Source organism: Eumetopias jubatus, unplaced genomic scaffold (genome assembly GCF_037043125.1).
Source record: "Eumetopias jubatus isolate StellerSeaLion01/CBP00866 unplaced genomic scaffold, mEumJub1_p1.0 scaffold_2, whole genome shotgun sequence".
In the NCBI taxonomy this organism is placed as follows: domain Eukaryota; kingdom Metazoa; phylum Chordata; class Mammalia; order Carnivora; family Otariidae; genus Eumetopias; species Eumetopias jubatus.
In genome coordinates this window covers 87,627,970-87,643,031 of record NW_028274808.1, presented here as the reverse complement: position 1 = coordinate 87,643,031, position 15,062 = coordinate 87,627,970, and the positions used below count along the sequence as shown (strand labels likewise).

The 15,062-nt window shown below is 35.6% G+C and overlaps 1 protein-coding gene across 1 annotated transcript in view; it reads right to left on the bottom strand.

The window, feature by feature from the left end:
* Nucleotides 1-1,327: 1,327 nt before the first annotated feature.
* The window catches only part of SLC7A11 (solute carrier family 7 member 11), a 79,488-nt gene continuing 65,753 nt past the window's right edge, over nucleotides 1,328-15,062 (bottom strand). Inside the window, exon 12 of the mRNA XM_028102289.2 lies at nucleotides 1,328-8,892. Coding sequence (XP_027958090.1) covers nucleotides 8,825-8,892 — 68 coding nt within the window. The 3' untranslated portion in view covers nucleotides 1,328-8,824. The remainder of the gene's footprint in view (nucleotides 8,893-15,062) is intronic.

Sequence of the window (15,062 nt, the reverse complement as noted above, 5' to 3'; positions counted from 1 at the left end):
TCAAAACGTTAGGTTCCTTCTACTCTACATTTCTGAGCATTTTTTTCAAATTATTATGAAAATGATACCTTATTGAAAATATAAAAACCTAAATGTCTTTTCACAGGAAAAGTTCATAGTAGGTCATTTGACTGTTCCTTTCCTCAATCAGGACCCACTTACTGACATGAACTGGGGATGGGGGGCAATGGAAGTGAAAGAAAAAGAGAGAATGGGAGGGGAGAGGGGGGGAGGGCAGAGACTGAAACTCCCCAGTTTTCTTACATTCTGAAGTTAAGATATTCCACGGAAATATTCTTTCCATAGAATCTAATGGATTGCTTAAATTTAGAGGTAATAAAAACTGCATCTAAGAAAAACTTATCATGAAACCCAATGAATACAAGCCATTCATTTATTCATTAATTTAATAAACATTGAGTACCTACTATGCTTTAGTCAGTAAGAGACACACACACACACACACACAATTTCAAATCTAGGCAGAGAAGGGAGTCAAGTACAGCAATTTCAAAGGTGTGATGAGTTCTACAGAAAAGGTGCACCCAAGATGGTGGGTATTTAGGGATCAATCTTGGGGAAGGTTTCTGGAAGAGGTGACTTTTGAACTCAGTCTTGAATGCTGGGTAGAAATTTGCTATGCAGAAAGTAGATGATAGGAATGGGCGAGGAAAATGTAATTCCTGGAATCCACAGTGTGTCAAATGAAATAATAGCATCTTCTTTGTTGTTATTGTTAAACTACTGGAAAAAAAAAACATTTTATATGGCTGCAGAGAATGTAGAAGTACCTGGAGAAAGAAGGACAGCAGATTATTCAGAGCACTGTGTTATGCAGAGGAGTTTGGATTTATCCATCCAAAAAAATAAATAAGTAAATGTAAAGCCACCGAAGACTTTTACTATATTTGTGTTTCAGAAAGAACATTCTGGGGAAACATGTGAAGGCTGAAATAGAGATAGACAAGACATGAGACATCCATTGAGGCAAGAAAAAAGAAGACTGAACTAAGACAGCAGACAATAGAAGAGAGAAGTTGGTAGATATTTCAGACCAGAGCACAGACGGACATAAGCCATGAGGGAGAAGAGTGTCTACAGTCTTTACTGTAGTGTTTGCTACCACTCTGAGTTTTTAATATAGGGAATTGATGCCAAGGGGAATACACCAACAAATTCACAGAATCAATGATAGATAAATCCAATCATCAAAACCAAAGCCTTCAATTTGTTGGGATGTATATTGCTTAAAAAAAAAAAAGCAAAACATGACTTTTCTTATGTAAACTATCAAATGTTTATTTTATTTCCATTTAAAATACTTTCAAGTAAAAAATATGGACAAAAATACATATACAAAGCTTGAAGCAACTAGAAGCATGACGGGTATGCAGATACATAAATACAAATGAAATTAAATTCATTGCAAAATTGAGTGACATCATATTGCACGAAAATTTATTCTATACAAAAACACACATGTCAAGACTTTCCATCAGATGAAAGCACTCTTATTTCATAGTATCTTACCATTCACACAAAGAGCCCATGAACACCATCTGGCAGTGTGATTGCTGTACCAGGACTCTCCCCAGAGGGAAGCCATTAAACTGTAGAAAAATCCATTTTATTTCACATATCACATGATGGTATAGGCATCAGTGCCAGAGAACCTTAAGAAACATAACACAATCCACACACGAAAGTCCCTTTGCACCATTTATATTTTCATAGTTAAATATCTAAATAAATCAGTACTCCTAATATGGTTGGAATGTAGACACAGAAAAGGAATTTTGCTACTTAAGAATTTAGCAATGTAAGACATTGTGTAGCATTTGTACAAAATACACAGAGACCCCTTTACCAAGTTTTATCATCATACTGTCAGAGTGAAGAAACCCCACCACAATGAAGACCATTGAGGATACTGAGGCTCATTCTTCCTCAGATGAACTTCTCTGTTCCTGTATTTTAGACAACCGAGCCAAACCCTGTTCCCCCTGCCCCTCAGTTAGGGGAATGGTACAAGGTCATGACAAATGCATTCCAGATTCACGGTAGGGGTTAGAGCTGGTCTATAAATTACAACTGAAACATAGATCAAAGAGGTGATTGCCAGCACAACCCTCCAGAGGATTCTGACTACCATTTGTTCCACTGGTCTAACCTGATTCCGTGGTGCAAATTATTGATGCTTGCCATATAGAATGTCAGAAGCATTTAAACACAATAATGTACAGAACCTAATAATATATTAATATGAACATACCAACACACATATTTGCTATCCCTTGATAATTGAAAAAAAAAAGTCACTGTTACTAGGTAGATCTAACACAAAGCTCACTAAATCCATTTTTATATAAAGTAAATACAGATATACATACAATAAAAACACAAAAAATTCATCATGAAATGAATTCTGAGTCAATAACTAAACACCATCTCTACCAGTGCATCACTACCATCTAATCCACTCTACAATAATTAAAAAACAAAACAAAACAAAACCAAAAAAAACAAGAGTCTATGAAATCTGGAGTGAAATATTTGTCAGAAAAGTAGGACAAATTAAGTTTGTCAAGCATTCAGTACAAAAGGCCATTTGTCTTGCCTTTTTCTAACTTTTGCTTATTATAAAAACACAGGTAGCCAACATGTAGCATTAGTAAACACAACTACATGTCTGTTCACCAATTTGACACAGAGAGAAGACTCTATATTTTATGGTACTAAGCAATGAACTCTTAACACATCCTTAACACATCTATTGCTTATGTTTGCAAAGTTCTCAAAATGTTGAGGGGTACCACTGAAAACTCATTACTATTACATTACAACACATCTACAAAGAAATAGAAACTTGAGGCCCACACCTATGTTCAAAATAACATTGGCCCCAAATATCCTAAAAGAGTAAAGTCATATGTCACTCTCTGTACATGAATAATGTCAGAAGAAGAATCCGGTTTTCAAGATGTAAGTATCCACAGTTTAGTTCCAGATTTATAGCATTGGTAATACTATTCACAAGGGAAAACTATTAAGTAAAAATTTTCTCCAGGAGAGGATCAAAAAAAAAAAAAAAAAAATCCAAGACTACTGAAAATTTTTGGAGGATTCTTGTGGTTTATGTGATAACCATAGATATATATTGGGGTCTTTTTTTTTATTTTTGCTTCCAGAGCACTTAAAAAGTGCTATATTGTAGTGTTTGAAATCATTAAAACAACAGTAGTTTAATATAGATCACTCATATTCTGTTAAAAGCATACATTCATTTGAAACAATCTGTTTTATTTCCCCAGGGTATTATTTTACTTTAAGATAATTTTCTTTATACATTAGTCAGTAAATGGAAATTTGGAACGAAGGAGAAATTCTAGAGAAAAAATAATTCCAAAATCTTTTGAAATAAGACAGTTCAAACCTAGAACCAGAAACCACATTGCATTGCCTCCAGGTGTGATACAAATGAGCTTCTGAGGATGTACTGAAGACTGTTAACCTAGTAGGAGTAAGAGAGGTCTATCTTCAGTCATCATCTAAGTCAAATCCCTCCTAACTCATCCAATTACCTAGATGTAACATCGAAAGGCCTAATATGTTTTCCCATAAGATTCTGTGCAAAGTACATTGTCACCCAAGGTGCTCAAAATACAGTCACTTCTGCAAAAGATATAACTGTGATTCAGTCTTTTTTGTTTGTTTCTCTAGCTTTCAGCATGACCTTTAAAGACTTCAAGAGGTAATAAGGAAGGACTCAGCAAACAAGTCTTCTAACCAATAAATTAATTCGCTTGAAAGTCATACTTTAAAAAAAAGTCAGTAGTGTAAGTTACTGTGGAAGGAAAAACAAGTATGTTCACTTTCAAACCAGTGCATCCATCTGCACGTCTCTCAGATGCCTACCGCTCCAGAGTTTTCTTGAGAGAATTTTTATCTATAAAACTGTTAAGGCTGTTACTGATACCATAAAGGTACCCTGGATCCAAGTAGTTGAAATACATGCATGTAATAGATAACTACTTGAGATAACCATCTCCCAGTGATATTTTAAGGCCAGTGGTAACAAAGAGAAGAGAGGTGAGGACTCCCAAGGAAGTAAACCAAATGGCAGTTTCACACTAAGGATATCTAGGGTCATTGTATAAATTTAAATTAAGACTCACTCCCATCTCAAGGCTATCAAGTCAAAATATGACCAAAAAAACAAAGAAATCATTGATTCATTTAAAAGAAAAAACAGAAATGGTTCAAAAAGATTAAGCTAATATCCTTAAGAGGTTATAAAGGACAATATCTCACAACATGGAAACCTGGGGAACTTTCTGTGAGACCAGGATTTACACCTTTGTGAATTTGTAGTGAATCTAAAAATAGACCAAGCATTTATTTTTAGACACCAACTAATTTGAAAATGCAACAAAAGGAAGTAAGGATTATCTTTAAAACTTGGCTGTTAAGGGTGCCTGGGTGGCTCAGATGGTTAAGCGTCTGCCTTCGGCTCAGGTCATGATCCCAGAGTCCTGGAATCGAGTCCCGCATCGGGCTCCCTGCTCAGTGGGGAGCCTGCTTCTCCCTCTGCCTCTCTCTCTCTATCTCTGTCTCTCATGAATAAATAAAAATCTTTAAAATAAAAAAAAAACTTGGCTGTTAAAATAACATTTTTAAGAACAGTACTAAGACTACCTAGAGGTTACACTTTTAGGTATACTGTTTATGAGAACAGTAACCTAAAATACAGGTATGGGTAATAAATTTTTACCTTACATATAAATTATGTAAACAGAAGCTGTCAAGATGTCTCATTATCTACTCTATATCTGCCACGAGTTTCTCGCCAGTTACACAATGTTATGCTTTAATTCCTGACTTTGAATTGTTAACAAAGTAAAATGTGACTCTGTAAAAATTATCAGCATTAACATACAGCATATCGTGTTGGGTAAAATGAAGAAAGATTACATTTAAGGAAAATCAGTCTTTTACTCATTTGCATTAAAATCCCAAATATCACTATATTTCTTTCCTAAGAAAAAGAATTACAATTAACACCCTATTTGTTGTTTTTCTATCATTCAGCACTGAATCATAAAATATGTCAAAAGTGAACTCTCTCCTTATATATCGCAAAATATATCTTATGAGAAAGCCATTTATAATTATATATAGATACTTCAATTAACTCAAAACTTTATTATTTAAAAATGTATTCTATAAATGGCCCATGTTTATTTCTACTAGAAAAAGTAATGGAAGTTTATTTTACCATGCTCACAGGGAAAGATGCAGAATTTGTAGGGCCAGAAATGTATACAATTTTTCTGATCTTCTTCAAGAAAATTAATACACATTTCCTAATGCAACATTAGGTACAGGACCTTGGAAGGGGCATGTCTAAGTGAGGGGCACGGAAGCTACATTCCATTAGCTACTTGGGATATCCACTTATGCACAACAGACAATTAATTTTTAATATTTCTCTGACTATGCTGCATAATAAGTTACATCAAAATATCATTACTTCCAGTCACATGCTATCTTTCATTTCCTGCTACTCTGACCTTCAGTATTCTATCTTTTCATAACCTACACCTCAATTATAAGAAATCCACTACAGGTCAAAAATGCCCTCTTTCTTGGTTGGCATTACATTCATCTACAAATAGAGATAAAATAATGAGTTTCCTGAAGACTGATTACAGTTCATAAAAAATTAAGTAATTATACTCAGGTTAACTATCTGTTAATATACCAAATAGCAACTGGGGAAACAATTTTACCAGGCATGTAAAATAATCCAGAAATTTGTTTCAACATACATGTTTTGTGTTAGAGAAACTGCCATGCATTGCTAATGTAACCTAATAACCTATCCTACTTTTGTGCCAGCAGAGATGGGGGAGAATACAGTATAAGCACACATGTATATGTGAACATTTATGTTGGGTACTGGAGTCCGCCATCTTTTCTAGGGCAAATCTTTAATCTCCTGAAGAAAGACAAGAACAAGGTCTACTTCCAGCTGACCTAAACATTCATAGTAGTCTAGTTTTCCTCAACTGATCAAAGAAATATCTCAGAAAAATAACCTAACATTTTTAAAAATGAGTCAAAAACATTTCTGAAATATTCCTATTGTGTAAGGAGAATCAGTTCATTTTTTAATCAAATTGTTTTAGCTTTGGAAGTCTTTACTAATCTGTTTAATCCACAATTCAATACTTGAGACTCCATGTTACCCAAAAAGTAGTACACTTGAAAATAATATATTAGTTGTCTTAAACTGTATTGGCCACTTTTACATTTTGTGTTATAATAAACTCGTAATATGTATATAAACATTTGAATATCCACACTGGTGCAAGTATATTGTAATGGTTTACATATAATTCTCTCTATATATAATTTTAAATATATGAGAAAAAATTTTACTTAGTATAAATAAAAATATACATATTAGTGTTCAGGAAAGTTTTCAAATAGAATTGGCTTTATGTGATACCATCTGAATAAAAATTATGAATATTGATTTCCTGATTATAGAAATTCTGCATCTTGTCATGATGTATCCTAAAAATAAGCTGAAGGACAAGTTAATCTTTATTACTTTAAAAAAAAATTACTGACTGACTCTCTGTCTGGCTAAAAGTGGTATTACAGTAGCATCGGAAATTTAACAATGCAAAAATCATTTTTGAAAATGATGGAAAAAATAATGAGAATGGATCCTAGTTAGCTTTTATAATGTTATATTTAAAGAGAAATTAAAACAAAAAATAAAGAAATAAAATGAGACCTATCTGCCACTGTAGTTATAAGCACATTACTCTCAGGAATAATCAAGAACTATGTAAACCTCTCCATGAGATTTTACCATTTTTTTTCATTAGATAAAACAAACAAACAAAAAAACAAACAAACCCCACAAAAACTCTTAAGAAGAGTTTCCTGGTTTATATTACATGGGCCTAGACTGTTAAAAAAAATGGCATATAAAGACAATCTATTTTTTTTTTACCTCAGCAACAATAGAATGGCATGAGATACAGACAAATGGATATAAGAAGCAGAGACTACAGATCAAATTTGAAAACCAGATGGTAAGAGAAAAAGGAAGGAATTTTTGTGAATTCACTTACAGACCCAAACACCAGGTTTGGCTGAAAATAATGTCAATCTTGGATGTGTATTAAATGTTATCAAGAGCAAAATCTGAAATTAGTGAATTGGAATTGCCTCAAATTATAAATCATCATTTCTACTTTGGTCAATTTTCTATGAACCTATATCAGCTCTTAATGATTTTAATCAGTGTAGTTGTTTCAAAAATTGTTACTTTTAAAATTAGAGGATGAAACATACTCTGGTATGACTATTTAATCTTGGATATATGTAAATAATAGTTTACACATTCCATCATTATATTACACTATTTGAAAATTCCACAATATTTTCTAAACCTTGCATAAAAACACCTGTCTGAATATACACACGGTTTCTCCTTCTTTCAGTGAATTTGTTATCAGTTATTTCTTTTGCAAGTTGAATGATAATTAAGGTGAGGAAATTACTGACAAAGCTGAAATAAGGAAGTGGAAAATTTTAGAAACATCAGTTGTAAATCTTATTTAGCAGTGACATTTCTTCCTCAATTTTTATGTAAATATATGCCTTTTCCTAATTAATCTGGACAGTTTCATCTGAAGAGATATTTTAACAGAATATAAAATATATAAAGGAAATGTACAAACTGTCAAAATTTATCACCATGTAAAAATAGCTATGAGATTAAAAAAATTTTCATAATTACTAACACTGCATATAGATATGATTATAGGGTTGGGCATAATATTTTGGGTATTCTCTTTCTTGTTGATTTCTGTCCTATATGGACATTGCAATTTGAAGATTTAAAAATGCATATATTTAGCTATATTACCAAGGGGTAAATTATTAGTGAAACAAATGATTGTGCTTAAGAGCCTTTAATATCAAACTGACTATTGCTTTGCTCTAAGAAAGATGTTACATCCTTTCCTGATCAAGTGGGCTTTCCACGAAAACAAAGTGGCCCATAACCATGGAGCTTCCTGATAATGAGTAAAAAAAAAGTCTTAACATAATCAATCATCAAGAATTTTTAGACATAATTCCTGGATTTTTCTCACAAACAATAGCCCCTGGAAACTCTTCTTTAATGTATTCATTAAAATTAGGCATATCCCCTCTGTCCTTTGTTCAAAATGCTCTGGGTATAACACACTAAAAGATGAATGATATCTAAGTTGGTATCTAAGGGGAAGCAATGCAATGCCAACATAAAATAAATTTCTTTCTTTCTTCGGTCCGTAATGATGATGTATGGTTCCCCCGCCCCAGAAGAGTAGAAAACACTTTTCACAGTATAGTCATCTGCAGTATATAAAAATTGTTTCTATAAAAGCCATATATACAGAAAACATCTCGGTGTTCATGATTAGATATGTTATATGGACCCCTAAAGTAATTGTTCATTTGGTAGTCTATTTCCTCTAACTTCATGTAGGTATCAGGAATTCCAAAATCATGTGAACTCATGGAATACTTGCATAGCATATCTGCTTTCAATAACTACATGGAGTTATAACTAAATTTCTTAGAAACCAACTTGAACACACTAAAAGATATGAATAGCAATAACCGATTCCTTTAGTCCATCACCAAAGTTGCAATCCTCTGGATTTTCATAAAATGAAGTGAAGATCCACATTTTGTTTCAGCCCTTTGGGCAGAAACAAGGCCAAGCATAGATTGCCAAGATTTCAAATGCATTAATTCATAATTTATGACAATCTTCTTCTGGTACAACTTCCAGTATTATTTGTAATGTTCTGGTTATTCTGTCTACAAAGAAATAAAGAAGAGAAATTAAAAGTGCACAGAACTCAGAAATGCGTAAAAACAGCAAAATGTGAATTATTTGGGGTTGAATACTGAAAACACACAACCGCATATTTCATAGAGCACTTTCAAGAATTATTTACTTCATTAGAATCCCATCATGCTCAATTAATTTGTCACTTCTGTAACTTCCCATGATGGCTTCTCAGCAAGAATACATTAATATTTTGTATTCAAATAGGAATTTTTATTCATAAACCAGGAGGCTGAAAATATTTTGAGGCAATAGAACCAAGATATAAATAAATGTTCAAAAATACACTTCATATTCAGTTTAAAGTTCGTTTGTTGTTTTAGTACCTATGAGATTACAACCAATTCCTCAGAAAAATCAAAAGACTCACACTATAATGTCCAGTCTTAAACATGTAGCATATTGGGGCACCTGGGTGGCTCAGTCATTAAGTGCCTGCCTTTGGCTCAGGTCATGATCTCAGGGTCCTGGGATCGAGCCCCGCACCCGGGCTCCCTGTTCGGCGGGAAGCCTGCTTCTCCCTCTCCCACTCCCCCTGCTTGTGCTCCTACTCTCGCTGTGTCTTTCTCCATCAAATAAATAAATAAAATCTTTAAAAAAAAGTGGGATGTTACTGAATAAAACATGTTATGTCCCAGGGCCTTATTACCTCATCTGCAGAATGAGGGACTTGGGAGTGCCATCAGCAAGATGGAGGGCTAGGAGGTCCCAACACTTGCTTCCCCACAAAAAAAAAAAAGAACAAGGGAACCAAAAACACCCCAAGAACAATAAATAAACAGCTATGGGCTGAAGGAAACAAATCAGGGAAATTTCTAAACAACAAAGAAAAGGGGGCAAAAGTCTGGCAGAGCTAAAAAAAATTGAGGATGTCTGCATAGAAAAGTAAAGAAAGCATTTTGCCTGCATCATCCCATCCCCCAGTCAGAAGCTGAAAGACCCCAGCAAGCCTCGGTGTTGTGGATGTATGCAGCTTTTGCTACAGAGTTCTCCCACAGTCCTCCCCAATGACACTGGTGTCAGCTGATGGAGCAGCCTGCAGCGCCCCCACTCCGCATCTGCTCCCAGAGGCTGAGGCTGTTGCTGAGGTGAGATTTGCCCTTGGGGGTCTTGATGGTTGATATGCCCACTCTTAAGGACGGGGGGCTATAGCACATCACCATACACAAGACTGGAGCTGCCACAGTTCTTTGCCCACTCCAGCCCCAGACTGGGGCTTTGTCCCATAATTACTGAGGCAACCTCTCCCCACTTGAGCCCTGCCCTCAGGGTCCCAAGTTACTCATTGGCTGTCATTTTCGGGACTATGCTGTTGCACTGAGCCCTCCTCCAACAACTTTCCCAGTTCAAGACTCTGAACTATAATTGCTGAGACAGTCTCTTACTGTCCTGACTCCTACGCCTGGTTTCCAGGTCCTGGCTCGGACTCATCATTGCCAGGGGCACTGCCACTACCCTAAGAGTCACTCACTTCCTGTGTCCTGAGTCACACTTTGGCTACCATCATCAGGGCTGTGCTGCTACTGCTCTGAGAACACCCATCCCAGGTCAAGACTCTGAGCTGTCATTGCTGATATGGGCTCTTGCTGCCCTGATCCCTGCCCTATGGGTTCTGGGTCACAGTTCTGACCCATCATTGCTAGGGGCACTGACACTACCCGGAGCCCCATCCCTCAAGTTTCACGTTGGGGGTCTGACCTATCATTGCTGGGACAAGGCTACTGCTGCCCTTAACCCTACCCCCCAGGTCCTGGGTTGCAGCTCTAGAATGTCATTGCCAGGGCAGTGCGGCCACTGCCCTGTGCCCAGATCCCTGGAGCCCTACATGTACCTCAAACAGACTACTACCAGAGTTGTGCTGTTGCTATCTTGTGAGTGTACTGCTGCCAGAATTGAGACTTTCACCCACATCCTCAGGCTGTGCTACCGTCACATCTTGTTATTCCAGGACTCTTGCCCCTGCTGCATTCCCTCCTACCAGCACAAGTCACAGTGGTGAATCTTTGAGACCCAGGTACCAGTTACATGGGATATCTGCATATTCCCACACTCTAGACATTAGTGCCAGAGCCACAGCCAGCACATCTATGCCCCAGGATCTAGGCACTGTGATAGTTCCACATGCACCTGAGTCTAGGATGCCAGCTCTAATTCTGCTCTGAGGGCTCTGAGTGTCAGCATGACTGACCAGGTGCCAAGGAGGGACTCCTTAACTAGAGCTTCCTCCCATGGGCAAAAAGATCCCAGTAAGGCTATCAGCAGATTTCTCAGCAGAAAACTTGCAGGGAATGGGATTATATATTCAAAGGGCTCAAAGAAAACAAAACAAAACAAAAAAACTGCCATCAACCAAGAATCCTTTATCCAGAAAAGCTGTCATTAGGAAATAAAGGAGAGGTAAAGACTTTCCCAGACAAACAAAAGCTGAGGGAATTTATAGCCAATAGACCTGCCTACAAGAAATGCTAAAGAGAGTTCTTCAAGATAAATATATATATATATAGTAACATGAAAACATAGGAAAGTAGAAAATTCACTGGTGAGGATGAATATATAGTCAAATTCAAAATACTCTCATTTTGATCAGAGCAGAATTAAAAGAAATAGAGACAGAAAAACAACAGAACAAAAGCAATGAAATTAAGAACAGATTATTTGAATAGATAAACCTTTATCTAGATTAACTAAGAAGCAGACTCAAAAAGTAAAATCAAAAGATAAAGGAGGGGTGTTTGAGTGGTTCAGTCAGTTAAGCATCCAACTCTTGATTTCAGCTCAGATTATGATCTCAGGGTGGTGAGATGGAGCCCTGCATCGGACTCCGCACTGGGCATGCAGCCTACTTAAGATTCTCTCTCTCCCTCTCCTTCTGCCCCTCCACCAGCCCTTTCTCTCTCTCTGTCCCTCTTTCAAAAAAAAAAAAAAAAGAGAGAGAGAGAGGAGACATTACAACCGATACCACAGAAATACAAAGGATTATGAGAGACTTCTATGAACACTCATATGCCAACAAACTGAATAACCTAGAATAAATGGATAAATCCTAGAAACATATGTTCTTCCAAAGTTAAATCACGAAGCAGAAAATCTAAATAAACCAATATCAAGTAAAGAGATTCAATTAGTAATAAAAAAACCTCCCAACACAGAAAAGCCTAGAAATAGATGGTTTGCACTGGTAAATTCCAGCAAACCTTCAAGGAAGTATTAACATGAATCCTTCTCAAACTGTTCCAAAAAATTCTAAAAGAAGGAACACTCCCAAACTCATTTTATGAGGCCAGCATTATGCTGACACCAAAGTCAGACAAAGACATTATAAAAAAAGAATATCACAGACTGATATTCCTGATGAATATAGATGTAAAAATTCTCAAAAATATTAGCAAGTAAAATTCAACAACACAATAAGAGGATCATTTACATATGGTCAAGTGGGATTTATCTCTGGGATGCAAGGATGCATGAAACATATACTGGAAGTCCTAGCCAGAGCAATTAAGCAAGAAAAAGAAATAAATGGCACTCATATCAGAAAGAAAGAAGTAAAATGATCTCTGTTCACAGATGGGTGATCTCATACACAGAAAACCCTAAAAACTCAACTAAAAAATTGTTTTAACTATTACATGAATTCAGTAAAATTGTAGGATACAAAATCAACATATAGAAATCAGTTGCATTTCTATAGAGTAACAACAAATTATCTGAAAGAGAAATTAAGAAAGCATTTCCATTTAGAAGAGCATCAAAAACAATAAAATACTTAGGAATAAATTTAACCAAGGAGGTGAAAGACCTGTGTTCTGACAATTATAAGACATTGATGAAAGAGACTGAAGAAGACACAAATAAATGGAAACATACCTTATGTTCCTAAATTGGAAGAATTAATATTGTGAAAATGTCCATTGTGAAAATGACCCAAAGTGATCTACAGAGTCAATGCAATCCCAATCAAAATTCCAATGACATTTTTCACAGAAATAGGAAAAACTATCCTAAAATTAGTTTGGAACCCCAAAAGACCCTGAATAGCCAAAGAAATCCTGAGAAAGAACTAAGTGGGAGGCATTGCAATCCTTTATTTCAAGCCATATTACAAAGCTACAGTAATCAAAACAGTATGGTACTGGCATAAAAAGAGGCACATACAGGAATGGAACAGAGAGCCTATATACATAAATCCACATACATAAGAATGAAACCTTAGCTTGGACCCCTACCTTTTTCACAAAAATTAACTCAAAATGGATCAAATATTTAAATGTAAGACCTGAGATCATAAAATTCCTAGAAGAAAACTTAGGGGTAAAGATCCTTGACATTGGTCTAGGCAATGACTTCTTGGATAAGTCACCAAAAGCACAGGCAGTAAAAACTAAAATAAACAGGTGTGACTATATTAAACTAGACAGCTCTGCAGAGCAAAGGAAACAATCAACAAATTTAAAAAATAACCTACTGAATGGGAGAAAACATTCACAAATCATGTCTGATAAGGGACTCATAACCAAAATACATAAAGAACGCAGACAACTTAATAGCAAAAAAAGAAAATAATCCAATTAAAAATGAGCCAAAACCTGAATAGATATTTTTTCAAAGAGGACCTACAAATGGCCAACAGGTATATGAAAAGGTGTTCAACATCAGTAATTACCAGGGAAATGCAAATCAAAACCATAATGTGATATTACCTGATACCTGTTAGGATGGCTTTTATCAAAAAGACAAGAGATAACAAATATCGGTGGGGATGTGAAGGAAAGGGAACCCTTAAACACTATTGGTGGGAATGTAAACTGGTATAACCATTATGGAAAACATAATGGCAATTCCTCAAAAAAGTAAAAATTGAACTACCTGTGACCCAGCAATCCTATTCCTGGTTATGTGTGCAAAGAAGCTGAAGTCAGTATCTTGAAGGAATATCTTCACACCTATGTTAATTGCAACATTACTCACAATAGCCAAGATACGGAAACAACCTAAGTGTTCATCAACAGAAAAATGGGTAAAGAAGATGTGATTATGGAATATATTCAGCCATGGGAAAGAAGGAAATCCTGCCGTTTGCAACAACATTATGCTAAGTGGGATGAGTCAGACAGAGAAAGACAAATACTGTATAATATCACTTACATTATGGAATCCAAAAAAAAAATGAACTTGTTAAAATACAGAGTAGAATGATGTTTACCAGGGACTAGAGGGTTAGGAAATTGGGGAGATGTTGTTTAAGGGTACAAATTTAGTTATGGAGATCTAGTGCACAACATAGTGATTATAGTCAACAGTACAATAAATTACAAAAATTGCTAAGAGACTAAATCTGAACCAAAAAGAAATGATAAATACATGACATTATAAAAGGTTAACTAATGCTAGTGTAGTAATCGTATTACAATATACAAATATATCAAACCAACACATTATACACCTTAAACTTATATAACGTCATAACGTAAATTTAATCTCAATAAAAAAGATAACTAAAAAAAGAAGAAGGGACTTGGACTAGAAAGTAGTTCTCATAGTGTAATCCCTGGACTGGGAATATTAGCATAGCCTGAGTTATCAGAAATGCAACTTTTCAAAGTGCTATCCCAGACCTACTAAATTGGAAACTGAAGGTGGGGCCCAGAAATCTGTGATTCTGCTAGACACTAAAATATAGAAACCAGTGGGCTGGATGATTTCTAAGGTCATTTTATCTTGGCAGTCCTAGAACTCTGCGATGCTAGTTTCCCAGGGTGTTCGTTCTTGTTCATCTCTTATCTTTGTAATAGATCCCTACAGAATCTCTTTAAACTGCTACTGATCCTGGAACCTCTGGAGCTTATCTTCTTCATAGTTTCAGACCCACGTTGTCTCTCATCCAGACATGCAATGTTTCTCCTCTTTCATGACTTGTCACCTGTAACAGTCCCTTTCAAGCAGTATTTCACGTCACTAAAAAAGATATCTTTTTCATCCTTTGCTTTATAATGGTGTTCCCCAAAGTTGTTTTTCTCCACACACTGATTTTTATAATATACATTAATTATCAAGAGCTCAGCACAGTTCTGGCAAATGATAAACCCCATGTAAATCTTTCTTGAATAAATCATATTTGTTACAGCCCACTCTACACTGA